This window comes from Oncorhynchus mykiss, chromosome 1 (assembly GCF_013265735.2).
Source record: "Oncorhynchus mykiss isolate Arlee chromosome 1, USDA_OmykA_1.1, whole genome shotgun sequence".
Lineage (NCBI taxonomy): Eukaryota > Metazoa > Chordata > Actinopteri > Salmoniformes > Salmonidae > Oncorhynchus > Oncorhynchus mykiss.
Window position 1 is genome coordinate 69644866 of NC_048565.1, and position 18470 is coordinate 69663335.

At 41.3% G+C, this 18470-nt stretch overlaps 1 protein-coding gene across 1 annotated transcript in view; it reads left to right on the forward strand.

Annotated features, from left to right (window-relative positions):
- The first annotated feature begins 543 nt into the window (after positions 1–543).
- The window catches only part of ttc27 (tetratricopeptide repeat domain 27), a 122551-nt gene continuing 104624 nt past the window's right edge, over positions 544–18470 (forward strand). Inside the window, exons 1-3 of the mRNA XM_021610238.2 lie at positions 544–846; positions 5109–5289; positions 14553–14682. Coding sequence (XP_021465913.2) covers positions 756–846; positions 5109–5289; positions 14553–14682 — 402 coding nt within the window. The 5' untranslated portion in view covers positions 544–755. The remainder of the gene's footprint in view (positions 847–5108; positions 5290–14552; positions 14683–18470) is intronic.

The window sequence follows — 18470 nt, forward strand, 5'->3', positions numbered from 1 at the left end:
TTTTGTGGTGACCTCGTGTCCCCATTAGTGACAGAACACTGAGCCAATCACCGTGCAACTGGAGAACATCACCAACCCCTATGCTCCGTATTTTCCGCTGGCTTCCCCACCACCACAAAAAGCACTGAGCTTGGCTGAAACGCCTGCGTTTTGGAGTTGCCTTACTCAAGAAAGCAAAAAAGAGACCAAGTTTGTATGGTTTTATTCATTAAAACATTTTTTTTTACATTGTTTGCGAACTGATATGTGAAATGTCATAATGCCCAAATAACATGAAAAACAAGTGTGGCTCCAAACAAGGTCTGATTTATAACGGGAAACATGGTTATGTATGGCGTGGGCCAAGTTTAAATCTCAATATTTTTGTGAGTGCGAAGTCTTTGCAGAAATAGAGCATGCAGATATTTAGCGTAAAATGTACACAATGTGTATGAGGCCCCTGCTGTGCTGATCGCTGCAAAGTGTATAATGGAAATCGAAACATAATGCTCCACATAAAAAAAAGTATCGACATATTAGGAAACGGGCTTCCATATTATACTGATTATGTTTCCCATGATGCAATGCGTATCTGTCATGGCTGCTCACTGGTGCTTCTCACTGCACATGGGTTGAAATGAACAAATGTTTACAATTACATTGAAATAGGCTACATTACAGTAGTAAGGTTATATATTGTCAATTTACAATTACGCCGATCCTGGTTGGAAACAGTATTGACTTCTTTGTGCGACTGTTGCACATCACATTTTGAGATGGTGCGGGAAGCAGAGATTCCCGTGCTCCGAGGTTTTCTGAAACCAAGCGAGGCAACGGAATGGAAGCAGAATGTTTTCAGCTCTGCAGGTGAGATTACAAATGAAGTATGCGAAAATCAGTGTTGTTATCACACTTTACATGTATTTAGGTGTAGATTTAGATTGTGTTTTGTGAGAAATGTAGCTACAATTAAACGATGGCTAGCTTGGTGGTGGCTAATGTGACGTTCAGCTAACGTAAGGTAACTACCCTAACAATGTGTGGAGACATATGGCACGCAGTTATAGCCTCTGTCCGTCGGTTTGTCAATGGTTTGATGTCATTTGACTAATGTGTAATGTCTCAACATGGTTCAATATTAAGGCTACGTGATATGATTAATCGAAGCTAGATTAATTGAACTAGCCAGTTCGCTCAATACAGGTTTGAATGATAACTAGTTAGCTACTGTACCAAGCACACTCGCTGTCAACTTGTGGGCGCAAAGCCTAGCTAACTAGAACACCCAGCTAGGTGGGCACTACTAGCTACAAAGGCTAGACCGACAGGAATTGAGTCATTTTAGGCACATGTATATCTAATTGGCTGGGTATTGATCTCATACTCTAAATATTTTACTTTGAATATAACCTTACATATAGTTAGGTACCAGCTAGCTAACTATGTCACCAATATACAGGTATCAACTTAGCGAGCTATAGAAGCTATGTACCGATTTTTGCCACATCCCACCAGGAGCGTATTAATTACGCCTATTTTGCAAAACGTTTCGTAAACAAACGAAACGGGGAGGGACATACCTTTTAAACGTTCCAATTTGGACAGATTAATTTACGTTCCAGCCCTTGGCCACGCATCCCCCCGTGAGGATGCAAATATACGGTAGGTGGGTGTTTAGCTAGTTCAACTAATCGGTAGCTTTGATCTCCGTAATGTGTTAGTTCTCGATACACTAGAGGCAGCAATAGTGAGTTAATCGCTGTCATGATCTTTCGCTGAACACTGTCAACTTACTGCATTGAAGCTGTGGCAACGCACGTTTATGATAGCACAGTGGGGCGAAGCATCCCATCCCCCATGAAAGAACTTAAGACTCTATGGACAATCACCATGCACGGTCGCTATTTTCTATATGCTCGGCTATTTTCTTGGCATGTATGCTCATCTTTGCTAAATCCGAGGTCACTGGCTTTGCACAATAATCAGCCATGTCATCATATATTTCTCGCCCATCATCCAGGCACAGTACCGTGAGCTGTATCAAGTGATGCAGCTGTGTCATAGTTGTCTGGGCTGGTTTTATGTGCTGTTGTCAGAATAGACATGACTTGATATATTTTTGTCTCCATTTGGATTTAGCAAATTAGGCTATGCCTTTTGAGACATCACTCACCAACCAAAAGCACACCGTTTCCGACATCAGATTGTATTGAAATGATGTATTGTAAATGTGATGTTGGCCTGCTTTTCACTACACTGTACAAGTAAAAAAAAATATCCAGCAAGTCTAAACTCATGACATAGAAATAAATGTGCACTCAACAAAAATATAAACGCAACCTGAAGCAATTTCAAAGATTTTACTTAGTTACAGTTCATATAAGGAAATCAGTCAATTGAAATACATTCATTAGGCCCAAATCTATGGAATCCACATGACTGGGAATACAGATATGCATCTGTTAGTCACAGATACTTTTGCTCATGTAGTGTATATGGACACCTGCTCCTTAAACATCTCATTTCAAAATCATGGGCTTTAATATGGATTTGGTACCGCTTTTGTTTCGATAACAGCCTCCACTCTTCTGGGAAGACTTTCCACTGGATGTTGGAACATTGCTGCGGGGACTTGTTTCCGTTCAGCCACGAGCAGTAGTGTGGTCAGGCACTGATGTTTGGCGATTAGGCCTGGCTCGCAGTTGCGTTCCAATTCATCCCAAAGGTGTTAGATGGGGTTGAGGTCAGGGCTCTGTGCAGGCCAGTCAAGTACTTCCACACCGATCTCAATAAACCATTTCTGTATGGACCTTGCTTTGTGCACGGGGGCATTGTCATGCTGAAACAGGGAAGGGCCTTCCCCAAACTGTTTCCACAAAGTTGGAAGCACCGAGTCGTCTAGAATGCCGTTGTGTGCTGTAGCGATAAGATTCCGCTTTACTGGAACTAAGGAGCCTGAACCATGAAAAACATCATATGCTTTTTGTGTATATGGAACATTTCTGTGGCCTTTTATTTCAGCTCCACCACTTTACATATTGCATTTATAGTTTTGTTCAGTTTAGCTAGTCCCCTCCCTGTGTGTGCTTGTAGCAGATATGAGTCTGTTGCACTCGCCATTCTGAAATGTACGCTTATGTATTGTGTTTGCTTGAAAATTGAGAGGCCTTGGGCAATTCAGAATCATATTTCTCCCATACTGAATTGCCTTACATTGACTGCTGAATTACTGACTCATTTGAGGTCCAGTTGTTTTCCATAATATCCGTTTCTTGACAGTGCTGAAATGTATTTGAGAAGCTGAAATGTTATTAACAGTGGTTGAGAGTAGAGGTCGACCGATTATGATTTTAACGCCGATACCGAAAAAGCAGATGCCGATTAATCTGCCAATTCCCCCCCCCCCCCCCCCCCTTGTAATAATGACAATTACAACAATACTGAATGAACACTTATTTTAACTTAATATAATACATAAATAAAATCAATTTAGCCTCAAATAAATAATGAAACATGTTCAATTTGGTTTAAATAATGCAAAAACAAAACCACACCAGATACTGACTGTTACTGTTGACCCCCCCCTTTGTTCAGCAGGGAACTTGTTCAGTTTATGTCTCAGTTGTTGAATCTTGTTATGTTCATACAAATATTTACACATGTTAAGTTTGCTGAAAATAAACAAAGGATTTTTTTTTGCTGAGTTTGAACTTGAAAAAATCAGTTTAGGCATTTTTGATAATTGGCGTTAAAGCTTAAATGACTATTGTTATTATTTTTCATTAACTCATATGTTTTACAACTCTTTAAGCTTCGAAATGATATCAAACTAAACCGTTTTTTGTTTTCAGGAATGATGACATGGATGTCTCATGGTAGGGTGGGGTATGCAAAATGGGTCAACTTTGAGCACCTCGATCTCTTGAATTTTTTGTTTTGGCATTCAGGTCCAAATTGTCACTTTCTGACCACTTCTACCTTGGGCAAAACATGAATGGATGGATTAATTCAAATCAATAGGGGTGCCTGTAGCTTTATCTTTGGAAGTATTGGCTTTGGTGTACTGTGGCTGTCCCAATCTATTTTCTCCCAAAGTGTGCACTTGTTCACTTCCCTTCATGGATTTGAAAGGACATTACTGGTTTATGGAAAGTCTTTGGCCCATGCCTGCACCAATCCAATGCTTTTACATTTGTGGGTACTAGAGATTGTTGGGATGCACGCTGTGTGTGTTTGCCAGTTTGTGGGGTTGTTTTAGTTTGCCAGTCTTCTGATACTGTACACCTAGCCTCTCCTCCTTCCCGTTGCTCTCTCTCAGCCCTCACTCATTCCCATCAGTGAAGCGCAATGCAATCAATGCTAATGAGCCCAGCCAGCCTCCCTGCTCATAAAGAACTAATGAAAGCTGTATAGATGCTGAAGCCAAGCACACAACCAATGCATAAAATGCAATTACTCCAGGCTGAGACACCTTGGCCTCATAGCTGTTCTCTTTATAATTTAATATTTTGTTCCTCTTCCTCCCCCTTCAGCAATGCCCCTCCAACAGCTATAAGTCTGCATGCACACACCAAATGATCTTCTGCAGGGCATTGTTCAATATTCTCATTTTGCTAATGGAAATATGGAGTTGGATTAACAATATAAGACAAATGAAAGTAGGTGTGTTGTGGAGGTAAGAGGCCCTTGGAGTGAGGTACAGCGTATGGTCCAGTGGCATGCTTGATTTTCTCCATTCCTGGATGGTAATGGTTCTGGGACAACAATAATGAGATGGTTTGGCTATAATACTTTGACTCTAAACAAGTAGCCTTTGAGGTAATTTGAATTGGATGTAGAGGTATCTGGGGGATAATGATCCACCTATTTCAAACAATGAGGCTGCACCTTAGTGCCTTTCAAAGCTAATGGGTGTTCCACAGAGAAATGAGACGACGCCATGCAGTCAAAGGAAAAACAGTTCAGAAGATGGTGAATAGTTTCAGAATAACTAAATACTTAGGCTATGTTTAACAATCCTGTTTTGAGCCACCCATTATTACAGATACACACACAAAGTATCTCTGATGTCATTGCCATTTTCCTGTGTTACCGCTTTATCTCACTGCTTCTTCTTGTTTGCTTTCCAGAGGCGGGTCCCCTGCTGCAGTCCCTGTTCGATGGAGACTTTGAGGCGGTGCTGCTGAGTCCTCAGGTCCTGGACCTGCTTGGTGGTGGAGACGGCAGCGACGGAGAGTCCATCGACGCCTACCTGGAGAGACGGGTCCTGGCCTACCTCAACGACAGCACACAGGAGGACAAGGCTGACCGGTAAGAAACAATAACTGAGTAGGGATCTCATGCTGACACATTCAATGTTAATCAGTTCATTGAATAAAGTGTTTTTAGTGCTGGGCTGGAACAAAAGCCTGCATACTCTAGCTCTCCAGGATCCAAGTTGGTGGACACTACATTAGTCTTTATTATAAACAAGGCTAAACAAGATTGAATATGCTTTCATATAAGCCAACAGATTGCCTTTTTAAGTGTACAGCAATATGAATGAATAAAATTATCTTAATGTAATAGAGACTTTTCTAATGATAACCTTAAGTCTAAACTCCTCAAATTGCACGCAGAGCGGACACTACTAAAACGGCAGTATCAATGAATATTAATTCTGGTAAATTAATGCTCAGTTTGTTGTGCGCGGCATTGTGGTACCACTGGCAGCAGAAAGCCAAAGACTGTTACACCAGGTGTGTAGTCTGTTTTATAAATGTGCAATAAGCATAAAACACAATTCTATAAGGAATAGCAACTCGTTCTCATTCTGAGAAATAAGGTATGCCACTTGATTTCAACATCTGAACGAGGTGGGCAGTCTAGCATGCTGTTCAAACAGCTGGAAACGGACAGAACGGTGTGTGTGTAACAATTCAACTGTTCTATGTTAGCAAGCGTATAGATCCATGTTGGCTAAACTTATAAAGATCTGTTTACTCGCTAGAATGTGGGCTTGTGGTTAAGAGAGAGTTTGAGGGGGATCACATGACCCTTGAACGAGATGGCCGCATGAACTAAGAGCTCCGCACAAGTAGTTTCCAATTCCTAATCTTACCTCCACTCCAAGTTCACACTCATTTAGCTTTAGTAAGAAAAAGTAATGGCGGCTACAAAAAGCGACACTACAGGTGACATTTTTACCCGGACTCGAGTATTAGCGACGGAAAAAGCCTCCAAGAAGAAGCTAGCTTCAGAAAAACTAGCGCCATTAGCCAGGAGCAAGAGAACCCGCTCCCCCACGAGGCACAACGAATGCCAACCTCGCACTCTGTCGAAGACATCCTTTCTGAGTTGAGATCCCAACGTACAGAACTAAACACTAAATTAGATGCCATTAATTCTCAGCTCAGTGCGATAGGGGGCAAGGTGACAATCCTGGAAAACACTTTGCCAACCATAAACGCGGGGCGCCTGGACGAGGCAGAGGGGCGAATCCTATCCATGGAAAACTTATTGAAAGATGCCATGGAAACAATAGCATATGCTAAAAAGAAAATTGAGCATCTGGAAGAGAAAACAGAGGACCTGGAAAACAGGGGACGAAGGAATAATTGTGTTCTATTCAATCTGGGCGAAAAAGAAGAGGGAAACATGCCACTGATCCGCTACCTGCAAGACAAACTTCCCGAGTGGCTCCACCTGTCCACCGACAGGCCCATAGAACTCGAGAGCGCTCACTGAGCACTGAGGCCCCCACCAGCAGCCAGTCAACCACCGCGCCCAATCACCATACGTTTCCTGAGATTCACCGACAAGGAACGAGTCCTACAGGCGGCGAAAAACAACACCATCACAGTGGGAAACGCCAAACTCGCTTTACACCAGGACCTGTCAGCTGGAATACGCCGAAAGCGCAGAGAATTTGACGAAGTGAAGAAATACTCCATTGACCGAGGCATCTTCAGGGGATTCAAATACCCAAACGAGCTCAGGATTCTTCACCAAGGAGCCTTGCGACACTTCAAAACTCCCGAAGAGGCAAAACGTTTTTTGAAAGACAATCCTGGCCAATGAGAAACAGACCAATGACTAAATGCGATTAATGCCATTACTAAAGGAGGTAAGACGACATATAGCCGATATCCAGAGATCCACCCCCTAAATGTCGTTATAGCCGTCCAATTTATATTTATTGTCCTTTAACTGAGAGGGATGGGCTGTATAGCCTAACCTAGGCCTACTAATGTTTCAGCCTACTTTTATTTCCCTGTTTTTTTGTTGTTGCTATTATTACCTGGGGTTCCCTATGTCCCTTGGGGGAGGCATATGTAGGCTGGGCTATTGATTTTATTTTTCTCCCCTCTTTTACTGTGGTCTGGATGAGGGCAACTGTGTTATTTACTCAATGTACCTTAAATCTATTGACATGGAACTGCCATGGTCTAGGGCATGCAATAAAACGAAAAAAGATACTATGTGCTCTAAAAAAGGAAAAAGCAGACATTGCGCTATTACAAGAGACACACCTCTGATGCTGAACATGCCAAACTCCGCAGAGCTTGGGTGGGACAGGTGTATTTCTCATCTTTCAAATCAAACAGTAGAGGCACAGCCATACTTATCCATAAAAATGTTCCATTCATAATTGACAAAAACATATCTGATCCGGAGGGGAGATTTATTTTGATAACTGGGTCACTATATGGTCAACCAATTACTATATTAAACATATACGCCCCTAACACAGATACTCCTGCCTTCATGTCAAAAATTATAACCCTGTTCAATGAGCATTGTGTCTCCTTTGGCGTGGTGACCGGAGATTTTAATTGTACCCTTAACCCAACCCTAGACAAATCATCTCAAGTCCCCACCACAAATCCTAGATCTGCAAAGATGTTGAACTCTCTTACTAAAGAGATGGGACTGATAGATATCTGGAGAGAGAATAATAGCTCATCTATGGACTATACATACTACTCTAATGTCCATAACACCTACTCCCGTATAGATTACATTTTTATCCCAAAGAGTTTCATAAATTCAGCCACATGTACAATCGGACCCATAGCACTTTCAGATCACGCCTTTGTCCACCTCTGCTTTGACCTCTGCAAAAACATCCCGAGGTCAAAGAGCTGGAAATTCAACACCTTCATGCTATCAAATGACGAGTTCCATACATTGGTAACTACATGGATAGACAACTACACACAAGACAATAAAGACTGTCCTGTTTCTCCGGCCACAATGTGGGACGCTGCTAAAGCCACACTAAGAGGTCATCTAATTGCATATGCTTCCTCTAAGAAAAAAGCAATGGAAGCACACAGGCTATATCTTGAGAGGGAGCTGGAATGCTGTGAAAAAATACATAAACAATCCCTAGACAGCACCTCCTGGAGTCATCTTAAAGCAGCCAAAGCCAAACTGAATTTGGACTACACTCGGGAGATAAAAAAACAAGTTTTCTTTACTAAACAGAAATACCATGAGTATAGCAATAGGCCCAGTAGATTGCTTGCTTACCAATTAAAAAAGGAGCAGTCAGAGCGTACAATCATGGCTATCCGAACAGCAGAGGACGAGGTCACATATGACCCAAAAAAAGATCAATTTAACTTTTCATGATTTTTACTGCAAACTATATACCTCTGAGAGAAAACACACAGAGGCAGAACTCCACTCTTTCCTAGAGGGAATCTCGCTACCTAAACTATCAGAGACTGACAAGGAAGATCTCAACTCCCCCTTCACTCCTGAGGAGATCCTGGAGGCAATTACCTCCATGCCACCTAATAAGTCCCCAGGCCCAGATGGATTCCCCAGAGAGTTCTACAAAGCTTTTTGGCCCCAGCTCAGCCCTATCTTCATGCCAATGCTGGAGGATTTTTGCAAAAAACGGATTTCTCACAGACTCAATGCACACAGCTCGCATTAGTGTTGCTAAAAAAGGACAAGGACCCCCTATCCTGCTCGTCCTTCCGGCCCATAAGCTTGTTGGATTTCGACTAGAAAATAATTACCAAATTGCTCGCCAAAAGACTAAACACTCTTCTTCCCAAAATAATAAATGCTGACCAAACTGGATTTATTAGAGACAGATACTCTTCTGATAACATTCGCCGTCTTTTTGATATTATTGATCAAGTAAACGCACAAAAGACCCCTGTCCTGCTGGCTTCACTGGATGCTGAGAAGGCGTTTGACAGGATGGAGTGGAGCTTTCTGTTTTCAGTCTTAGAAAAGTTCAATATGGGCCCAAATTTTATTAAATGGATCAAATCACTATACTCTCATCCAAATGCCATGGTGACTACTAATGGACTGAACTCTGCCAGATTCCCTCTAGAACGGGGCACAAGACAAGGGTGCTCGCTGTCCCCGCTGCTCTACTTGTTGGGGGCGGAGCCTCTGGCAGAGCTGATAAGGAGCAATCCAAGTATTATGGGTGTTTCTGCAGGTGGCCTGCAGCACAAGATTTCGCTTTACGCGGATGATGTCTTGCTCTACATATCCAACCCTGAGAAATCCCTCCCTCTCATTTTAGACACAATTGCTCAGTATGGCAAGTTTTCAGGTTATAAGATAAATTTTAACAAATCCACTGTCTGCCCTCTCAATATTACACTCACCAGCTCTATGAAGACACTTTGTCCTTTCCAATGGAAAACACACGGGTTTCAATACCTCGGGATCTTCATAACACCAGATCTGAATAGCCTTTTTAAGGAAAATTATCTTCCACTCCTGGATCGAATCAAGAACGATCTACAAACCTGGATCTCCCTCCCAATTAGCTTAGTAGGAAGAATTAATGTAATCCGTATGAACGTCCTCCCTAGACTAAACTACTTATTTCAGATGCTCCCATGCTATCTCCCAGTTTCCTTCTTCAAAACAACTAACCAAAGCATCACCAAATGTATATGGGGCAATAAAAAACCTAGGATCAAGTTTTCCACTTTATCAAAACCTGAATCTAAAGGTGGTCTTGCCCTTCCCTCCCTTCAACTGTACTACTGGTCTGCCCAAATCCGCAACATGCTAACATAGATCACAAACAGACAAGAGTCAACGTGGATTCAGATAGAAGCCCAATCCTGTGGTTCATTGCCCTTAAGCTCAATTATATTAATTAATAACTTTAGTGAAGTGGGCAACATAGCCAAAACCTTTGCGATTTACAGCACCCTACTAGTGTGGAGGGACTGTAAGAAATACCTGGGCATTTCCTCCCAAACGTTCTCACTCGCCTATAGTAGGCAACCCAGACTTGCCAAAAGCCCTGAGGGATGCCAACTTTAATCTTTGGCATACTCTAGGAATCAGGACCTTTTCAGACCTATTTCATCAGAAAACCACTACACTGAAATCCTTTCAAGAGCTCTGCAGTGAATTCGATGTGCCAAGATCCCATTTAAAAAAAAAAAACATCTTCAAATTAGACATGTAATTTCCTAATTTACCTCCAAGAGGAGGTTTAGAACTCAGTTGAATGAAGTTGAAACCCTTCTTGTCACAGCACAATCCATTAAAGGCAAAATATCTTACATCTATAGACTCCTTTCTGAGAAAGGAAGCTCCTCCTTTACTCCTTTGAAAATAATCTGGGAAAAGGACCTTGGTCTGACTATCAGTGATGAGTTATGGGCGGAGGTTTGCGACAGGGTATACTGCTCCTCTACCAGTGTAAAAATGAAAGAATCTAATTACAAATTTTTGTACAAATTTTATTATACTCCTTTGAGACTCCATAGAATGAAAACAGATATGTCTCCTAACTGTAAAAGATGTACCTCTGAAAGCGGAACCTATATATATGTATTTTGGAGCTGTAGGGAGATTGACAGATTCTGGCAATCTGTACATACTGCTGCACAGAAAATACTAGAGGTACAGTTTGATATGACCCCGTGTATCTATCTTCTTAATGCCCAGCATGACTTTGTTCTTGATCCTGACAGAGAAAATTTGCTTATGACTATTACATACTTTGCTAAGAAATGTATTCTTCTATTGTGGGCCTCTAAAACCCCTCCTACATTTAAAATGTGGATTGACCAGATTGTTGACTTTCTTCCTCTTGAAAAGCTCACTTATGACCTCCACAAGAGACAGCCCAAGTTTGATAGACTCTGGTCTCCACTATTCAACTATATTTCAAACTGGACAGAGTGAACGGGGTGACTAGGGAAATGCGCAGATACATGTTGTGTAAGGTACTGTAAAACCTAAAAACAAACTATTGGCCCGTCTCAGCGAATGCTTGAAATACAGTGCCTTGCGAAAGTATTCGCCCCCTTGAACTTTGCGACCTTTTGCCACATTTCAGGCTTCAAACATAAAGATATAAAACTGTATTTTTTTGTGAAGAGTCAACAACAAGTGGGACACAATCATGAAGTGGAACGACATTTATTGGATATTTCAAACTTTTTTAACAAATCAAAAACTGAAAAATTGGGCGTGCAAAATTATTCAGCCCCTTAAGTTAATACTTTGTAGCGCCACCTTTTGCTGCGATTACAGCTGTAAGTCGCTTGGGGTATGTCTCTATCAGTTTTGCACATCGAGAGACTGACATTTTTTCCCATTCCTCCTTGCAAAACAGCTCGAGCTCAGTGAGGTTGGATGGAGAGCATTTGTGAACAGCAGTTTTCAGTTCTTTCCACAGATTCTCGATTGGATTCAGGTCTGGACTTTGACTTGGCCATTCTAACACCTGGATATGTTTATTTTTTAACCATTCCATTGTAGATTTTGCTTTATGTTTTGGATCATTGTCTTGTTGGAAGACAAATCTCCGTCCCAGTCTCAGGTCTTTTGCAGACTCCATCAGGTTTTCTTCCAGAATGGTCCTGTATTTGGCTCCATCCATCTTCCCATCAATTTGAACCATCTTCCCTGTCCCTGCTGAAGAAAAGCAGGCCCAAACCATGATGCTGCCACCACCATGTTTGACAGTGGGGATGGGTGATGAGCTGTGTTGCTTTTACGCCAAACATAACGTTTTGCATTGTTGCCAAAAAGTTCAATTTTGGTTTCATCTGACCAGAGCACCTTCTTCCACATGTTTGGTGTGTCTCCCAGGTGGCTTGTGGCAAACTTTAAACAACACTTTTTATGGATATCTTTAAGAAATGTCTTTCTTCTTGCCACTCTTCCATAAAGGCCAGATTTGTGCAATATACGACTGATTGTTGTCCTATGGACAGAGTCTCCCACCTCAGCTGTAGATCTCTGCAGTTCATCCAGAGTGATCATGGGCCTCTTGGCTGCATCTCTGATCAGTCTTCTCCTTGTATGAGTTGAAAGTTTAGAGGGACGGCCAGGTCTTGGTAGATTTGCAGTGGTCTGATACTCCTTCCATCTCAATATTATCGCTTGCACAGTGCTCCTTGGGATGTTTAAAGCTTGGGAAATCTTTTTGTATCCAAATCCGGCTTTAAACTTCTTCACAACAGTATCTCGGACCTGCCTGGTGTGTTCCTTGTTCTTCATGATGCTCTCTGCGCTTTTGACGGACCTCTGAGACTATCACAGTGCAGGTGCATTTATACGGAGACTTGATTACACATAGGTGGATTGTATTTATCATCATTAGTCATTTAGGTCAACATTGGATCATTCAGAGATCCTCACTGAACTTCTGGAGAGAGTTTGCTGCACTGAAAGTAAAGGGGCTGAATAATTTTGCACGCCCAATTTTTCAGTTTTTGATTTGTTAAAAAAGTTTGAAATATCCAATAAATGTCGTTCCACTTCATGATTGTGTCCCACTTGTTGTTGATTCTTCCCCAAAAAAATACAGTTTTATATCTTTGTTTGAAGCCTGAAATGTGGCAAAAGGTCGCAAAGTTCAAGGGGGCCGAATACTTTCGCAAGGCACTGTAGCTGATAAGAACCTTGATAGTGCTGCTGCAAGTGTTAAATGTTTTTTTTTTTTGTGTGTGTTTTTATTTTAATTTAGTTTTTGAGTACGTGTGCGTATGTGTGTGTGTATGTATATGTGCGTATGTATGTATGTATGTATGTATGTATGTATGTATGTATGTATGTATGTATGTATGTATGTATGTATGTATATATATAATAATGTGTGTATATATATGTGTGTATATATATGTGTGTATATATATGTGTATATATATGTGTGTATATATGTGTGTATATATGTGTGTATATATATGTGTATGTATATATGTGTGTATATATGTGTGTATATATGTGTGTATATATATGTGTATATATATGTGTGTGTATATGTATATGTATATGTACCAAGGAAAATATATAGATTAAGAAAAATAAATGCTTTTATTTGACTATCATTCATTTTAATTGTATTTTTATTTTTTCAAAGGTATTATTATTTTTAAATTTTTTAAAAGCCTGTCACATCTGTGAATGTGGAATGTGTTTTGTTGGTTGATTGAAAAACAAGAACTTAACTTTAAATTTAAAAAAAAAAAAGAGAGAGTTTGAGACCTGTGTTAATTTTCTATAATGCCTGCTACAAGAAGTTAGTCATTATTAGTGAAGGTGCGTTTTGGTTAAAATTGTAACAAGTGTATTTTCATATTTTTTTGTGGGTCTTACGGTTTTGGAAGGCTTCTATTTAGCCTAGGTATAATTTCACAAGCCCTGATTTCATTAGATTATTGCTGACTGTTTGAAATGCAGTGTATTTGACCTTTTGTTGCACAACTAAGCTTATTTAGAGAACATAACAAAAAAATTCATGATATGTATTGTATGAATATCCCATAAATCATATAGTCTTTTGTGATGATTTTTAGGACATATCGCCCAGCCCTAGTACACAGTGACTTTTATTGAGGGGAGTGATAGGAGAATTACCAGGCACGGGCTGTTCCCTCGCTGAATGGAGCCCAATGAAGCTTCCTGCTCCATGAATTATTAATTTTTAATAAGAACAGCTTAACATCTCCTCCTGTCCCGTGGGAGAATGGGTATTTCAGCAGGTGTTGCTACTCTCTCCCCCTCCTGTATTGGATCATTTATTTCCGTCTCTTTCCGTTTTCTGCGTTAGTCAGCTAGGTGTGTTGGAGAGGCCTGTACTGTGTGTATGCATAGCTTTAATTGATGGGAAGCAGTCGCTCTTTGCCCTGAGTCTGTGCCCGGACAGCCCAGTCACCCTATTGAATGAGTCCTGCTGTGAGGACTGGAGCAGCCCGCTGTGTCCACTTCGGGAAGGCTGCTGGCCTGATTTGCAGTGTGGAGATTAAATGACCGTATCTTCAGTGTTTCTTTCTCCCCCTTCGTCTCTGTACTGAGCTTGTGGTCGCTTGTTTTAGAAGCCTTGTTTTATTGCTTCTCTTCCTCTGAACTCCCTTTCATTTAGTTCTCTAGCCTTTCTGTTGCTCCTCCTTTGTTCTGTTCCTTGTTTTCGTTTTTCTCTAGTGTCTAATAGTTCTTTGTTCTGTGCCTTCCCTCTGGTCTCCCTCATTGTTCTTTCTCTCTGTCCCCCAGACTCTGTCCCCCCCCCCCCCCCTCCTACACTCACGGATCTCGTTCCTATTCATTGTGACATTACGTTCTGTTTCCTTTCTTCTCTTTCTCAGGGAGAATGCCTTGCTGGCCCTGGCGGTGGCCTGCCTGCACCTCTTTGCCCAGAGTAACTGGACGGGTCCCCCTGTCGCCATCCATGTCCCTGACCTGCTTCCTCCGGCCCTGCTCACCTCCCTCACTGAGGTACAGTAACAGCAGGGTTTTTGTTATGAAAATGTGGCGCCGGACAACGTGACTGGGAGAATGTTAATTTACTGCCCATTTGATAAATTTACCGGACTCATAGGCATTGGATGCTTAAGAAGTCAGGCTTTCTGGTGAATTATTTTAAATTATTGTATTTATTTTTGTATAGACAGGAGTAATTATATAATTTTGGCACATTTATTTTCATTTACTTCCCGATTGGACCCACCGCTATACCATTTATCTCCTGTCCTATTGGTTTTCATATCAACTTTCTTTCGTTGTCAAGTAGCCAAAGGCACAATCCTATTAGCAATCCATCCTAGTTGTTGCATCTTTAGATTCCTCCTCTTTCTAAGTTTCTAAGAGAGATTTTAATCTGTCACATATGGAACCACGGTGTGCTGTTCAGAATAGTATTGTCGGACCTCCCGAGTGCCGCATTGGTCTAAGGTCTAGTTGTGCCACTAGAGATCCTGGTTCGAGACCAGCCGGCCTCGACCGCGAGACCCATGGGGCGGTGCGCAATTGACCCAGCGTCGTCTGGGTTAGGGGAGGGTTTCGGCAGGGATGTCCTTGTCCCATCATGCTCTAGCAACTCCTCTGGCGGGCCGGGCACATGCACGGTCGCCGGGTGTAGTGTTTCCTCCGACAAATTGGTCTTCTGGGTTAAGCGGGCCATAATGTATTATTCCAGCCCAGGTGCAATTTAGAGTTTGACCACTAGATGGCAGCAGTGCATGTGCAAAGTTTTAGACTGATCCAATGCTTTTCTGTTCAACATTGTGTCAAGACTGCCCAAACTTTGTTTATTAATAACTTTATGTTCAAAACTGTGCACTCAAACAATAGCATGGTATTCTTTCTTGCACAGGAGTGTTGTAATAGCTACTGTAAATTTAACAGTGCAGTTAGATTAACAAGAATTTAAGCTTTCTGCAAATATCAGATATGTCTATGTCCTGGAAAAAGTTATTGTTACTTACAACCTCAAGCTAATCACATTAGCCTTCGTTAGCTCAACCGTCCTGTGGACACAGATCCTGAAGAAGTAAAAAAAAAAAAAGCTGTATTCTGTAGCGTTAAGATTTCCCTTCACTGGGACTAAGGGGCCTAGCCCGAATTGTGAAAAACAGACCCAGACCATTATTCCTATACAGTGTGTGCTGATAGGCCATAGAAACCCATTTCATGAAGCTCCCGAAGCACCGTTCTTGTGCTGTTGTTGATTCCAAAGACAGTTTGTTGTAACCGAGGACAGAAGATTTCTAGGCGCTATGCGCTGCAGTACTCAGCTGTGAGCTTGTGTGGCCTACCACTGCGCGGCTGAGCCGTTGTTGCTCGTAGACGTTTCCACTTCACAATAACAGCACTTAAAGTTGACCGGGGCAGCTCCAGCAGGGCAGGAATTGGATTAACTGACTTTTTGGAAAGGTGGCATCCTATGACGGTGCCACGTTGAAAGTCACAGAGCTCTTCAGTAAGGCCATTCTTCTGCCAATGTTTGTCTATGGAGATTGCATTGCTGTGTGTAAGATTGTATACACTTCTCAACAACGTGTGTGGCAGAAATGGCCAAATCCACTCATTTGAAGGGGTGTCCACATACTTTTGTGTATATATAGTGTACCTTAATACCGACCTTGTGCCATACCTGTGTATTTGGTAATTCGGCATTGAACACAAGGGCCGGTGTTTCCAAACACCACTAATAGCATTGCTAACCTTTGGATTACAGACTAACACGTACATGTAAAATCACATAGAGAATGCTAACGAGCGCATTGCATGATAATATATTAAAACTATAGTTCCTCACAGTAAGCTATTACATTAAAAAAAATATATATATATCCAACAATCCCCCCTTCGATAATCAATAATCCACGGTGTGAAAGAGCAATGGAAGTTTTAGGGCTACTGCTGCATTGGCCTATAGGCTGAGTTCCATGCACTCATTTCATTAGCTGCCAAATTGTAAGCTTCCTCCGGACTTTCTAAAATAATTGCTTCTACATTTCCATTGTCGAATTTTGCCTATAGGCTACTTTGAGACGCCTCATAATATGAAATCAAACATTCAGGTTTCAAACAATTATATTTTCAAAATGCATACTGCCTCCTGCTCACATTGTAAAATAACGGGGTGACGTGCTGATAGCCTGTTGCCTGCACTTGATTGGTGAGCTTCCATTACCAGTTGAGTAATAAAAATAGTAGCTCTTTATAATCGTGCACCAAAACTTTCACACGCGATTGCTTTTAGAATTGTTGTGTAATGAATGGGCTTATGAAAGCACTTTTTTACTCCAGCAGCAACCAGCTGAGGAGATGCAGGAGAAATCCCGCTCATGTGTTGGATAAATAAGATGCATGATGACGAAAGAAAATATACACGGGCCAATTTAATTACACTAAATTATGAAAATGAACAGACTGATGAGCATGACGGAAAATTGTATTTACATTGACTCGTATTTCCATCAATGAATATAAAGCATTATTTTGCAATGCGATTTTTTTTTTTCTCCTGGTCATTTTGTCCGGGAAGTTTTATCTGCTGTTATTTTTATCAGCACTTGCCAACTAACATACACCCAGAGTAACAGTAACTCCATCTCCTCTTCTCTACTTAAACTACACGCACACTGCTTTTTAAAATGTATCCACAGCCACCCTTCTCCCAAGGTCTGACCTAGAGGATCTCAACCTTTTAGACTGTTCTATTTCCCTGAAGACTTTACCAGCCCATCAACTGTTTTAGAAGCTGATTTGATTTTGGATGCAAGAATTGCATTTGTGTGGCAGCACTGTGACTTTCTGACATGGTTTGATGAATGGTGAGGACAGACTACCCCTTGTACCCTTTGCTCTGGGTAATGAGGATGTATAGAGTGAGTCTGCGGAGGAAGGGATGAAGTAGTGTTGCACAGTAGAACAGAACCATGGTAATATCACAGTATCAAAACGTCATGATACTTATGATACCAACATTTTAGAGTACTGTAGTACCATTTCATATGATATTATCACATTTTTCGTCCCTTCCAATCTGAAGAACCAGTTGGCGCCTGTTATGAAATGTTTCTAAAGTCAGTTTTATTTATAAATTCAGTTAAATTTAAGCAACAGCAACTAATAGTCTTGTATGCACCAGTCCAATAATGTCACTTTCATGCACATCTCACATGTTGTAGCTGTAATCAGCCAGCAGGCAAGTCGCATGTCCTTCCAGCCATCCCTCACCTGCTTCTGTCTGCTCTTCCTACGCCTCTATCCATCAAATCAGTTTTTTTAAATAGAATTTAGCCGTGATGGCGAGTGGGGATGCAGACCATGGTGAGTCTACTGTTACATTTGATACATTGAAGCAGAGCGAGCAAAATGATATATTGTATCATTTCAATGCTTGGTATAACCAAGTGCACAGGCCAGTCTGTGTAGGCTTTGCAATTGCAAGTTCACTGTCATGCAGCCTCTGAGTAATACAGGAAAAATGGAGCATGCTTTTATTTTTATTTCACCTTTATTTAACCAGGCAGGCCAGTTGAGAACAAGTTCTCATTTACAACTGCCACCCGGCCCAGATAAAGCAAAGCAGTGTGACAAAACAAGAGTTACACACAGGATAAACAAACATACAGTCAATAACACAATGGGATGTGCAAATGTAGGAAGTTCAGGCAATAAATAGGCCATGGAGGCGAAATAATTACAATTTAGCATTAACACTGGAGTGATAGATGTGGAAGTAGAGATACTGGGGTGCAAAAGAGCAAGAGGAT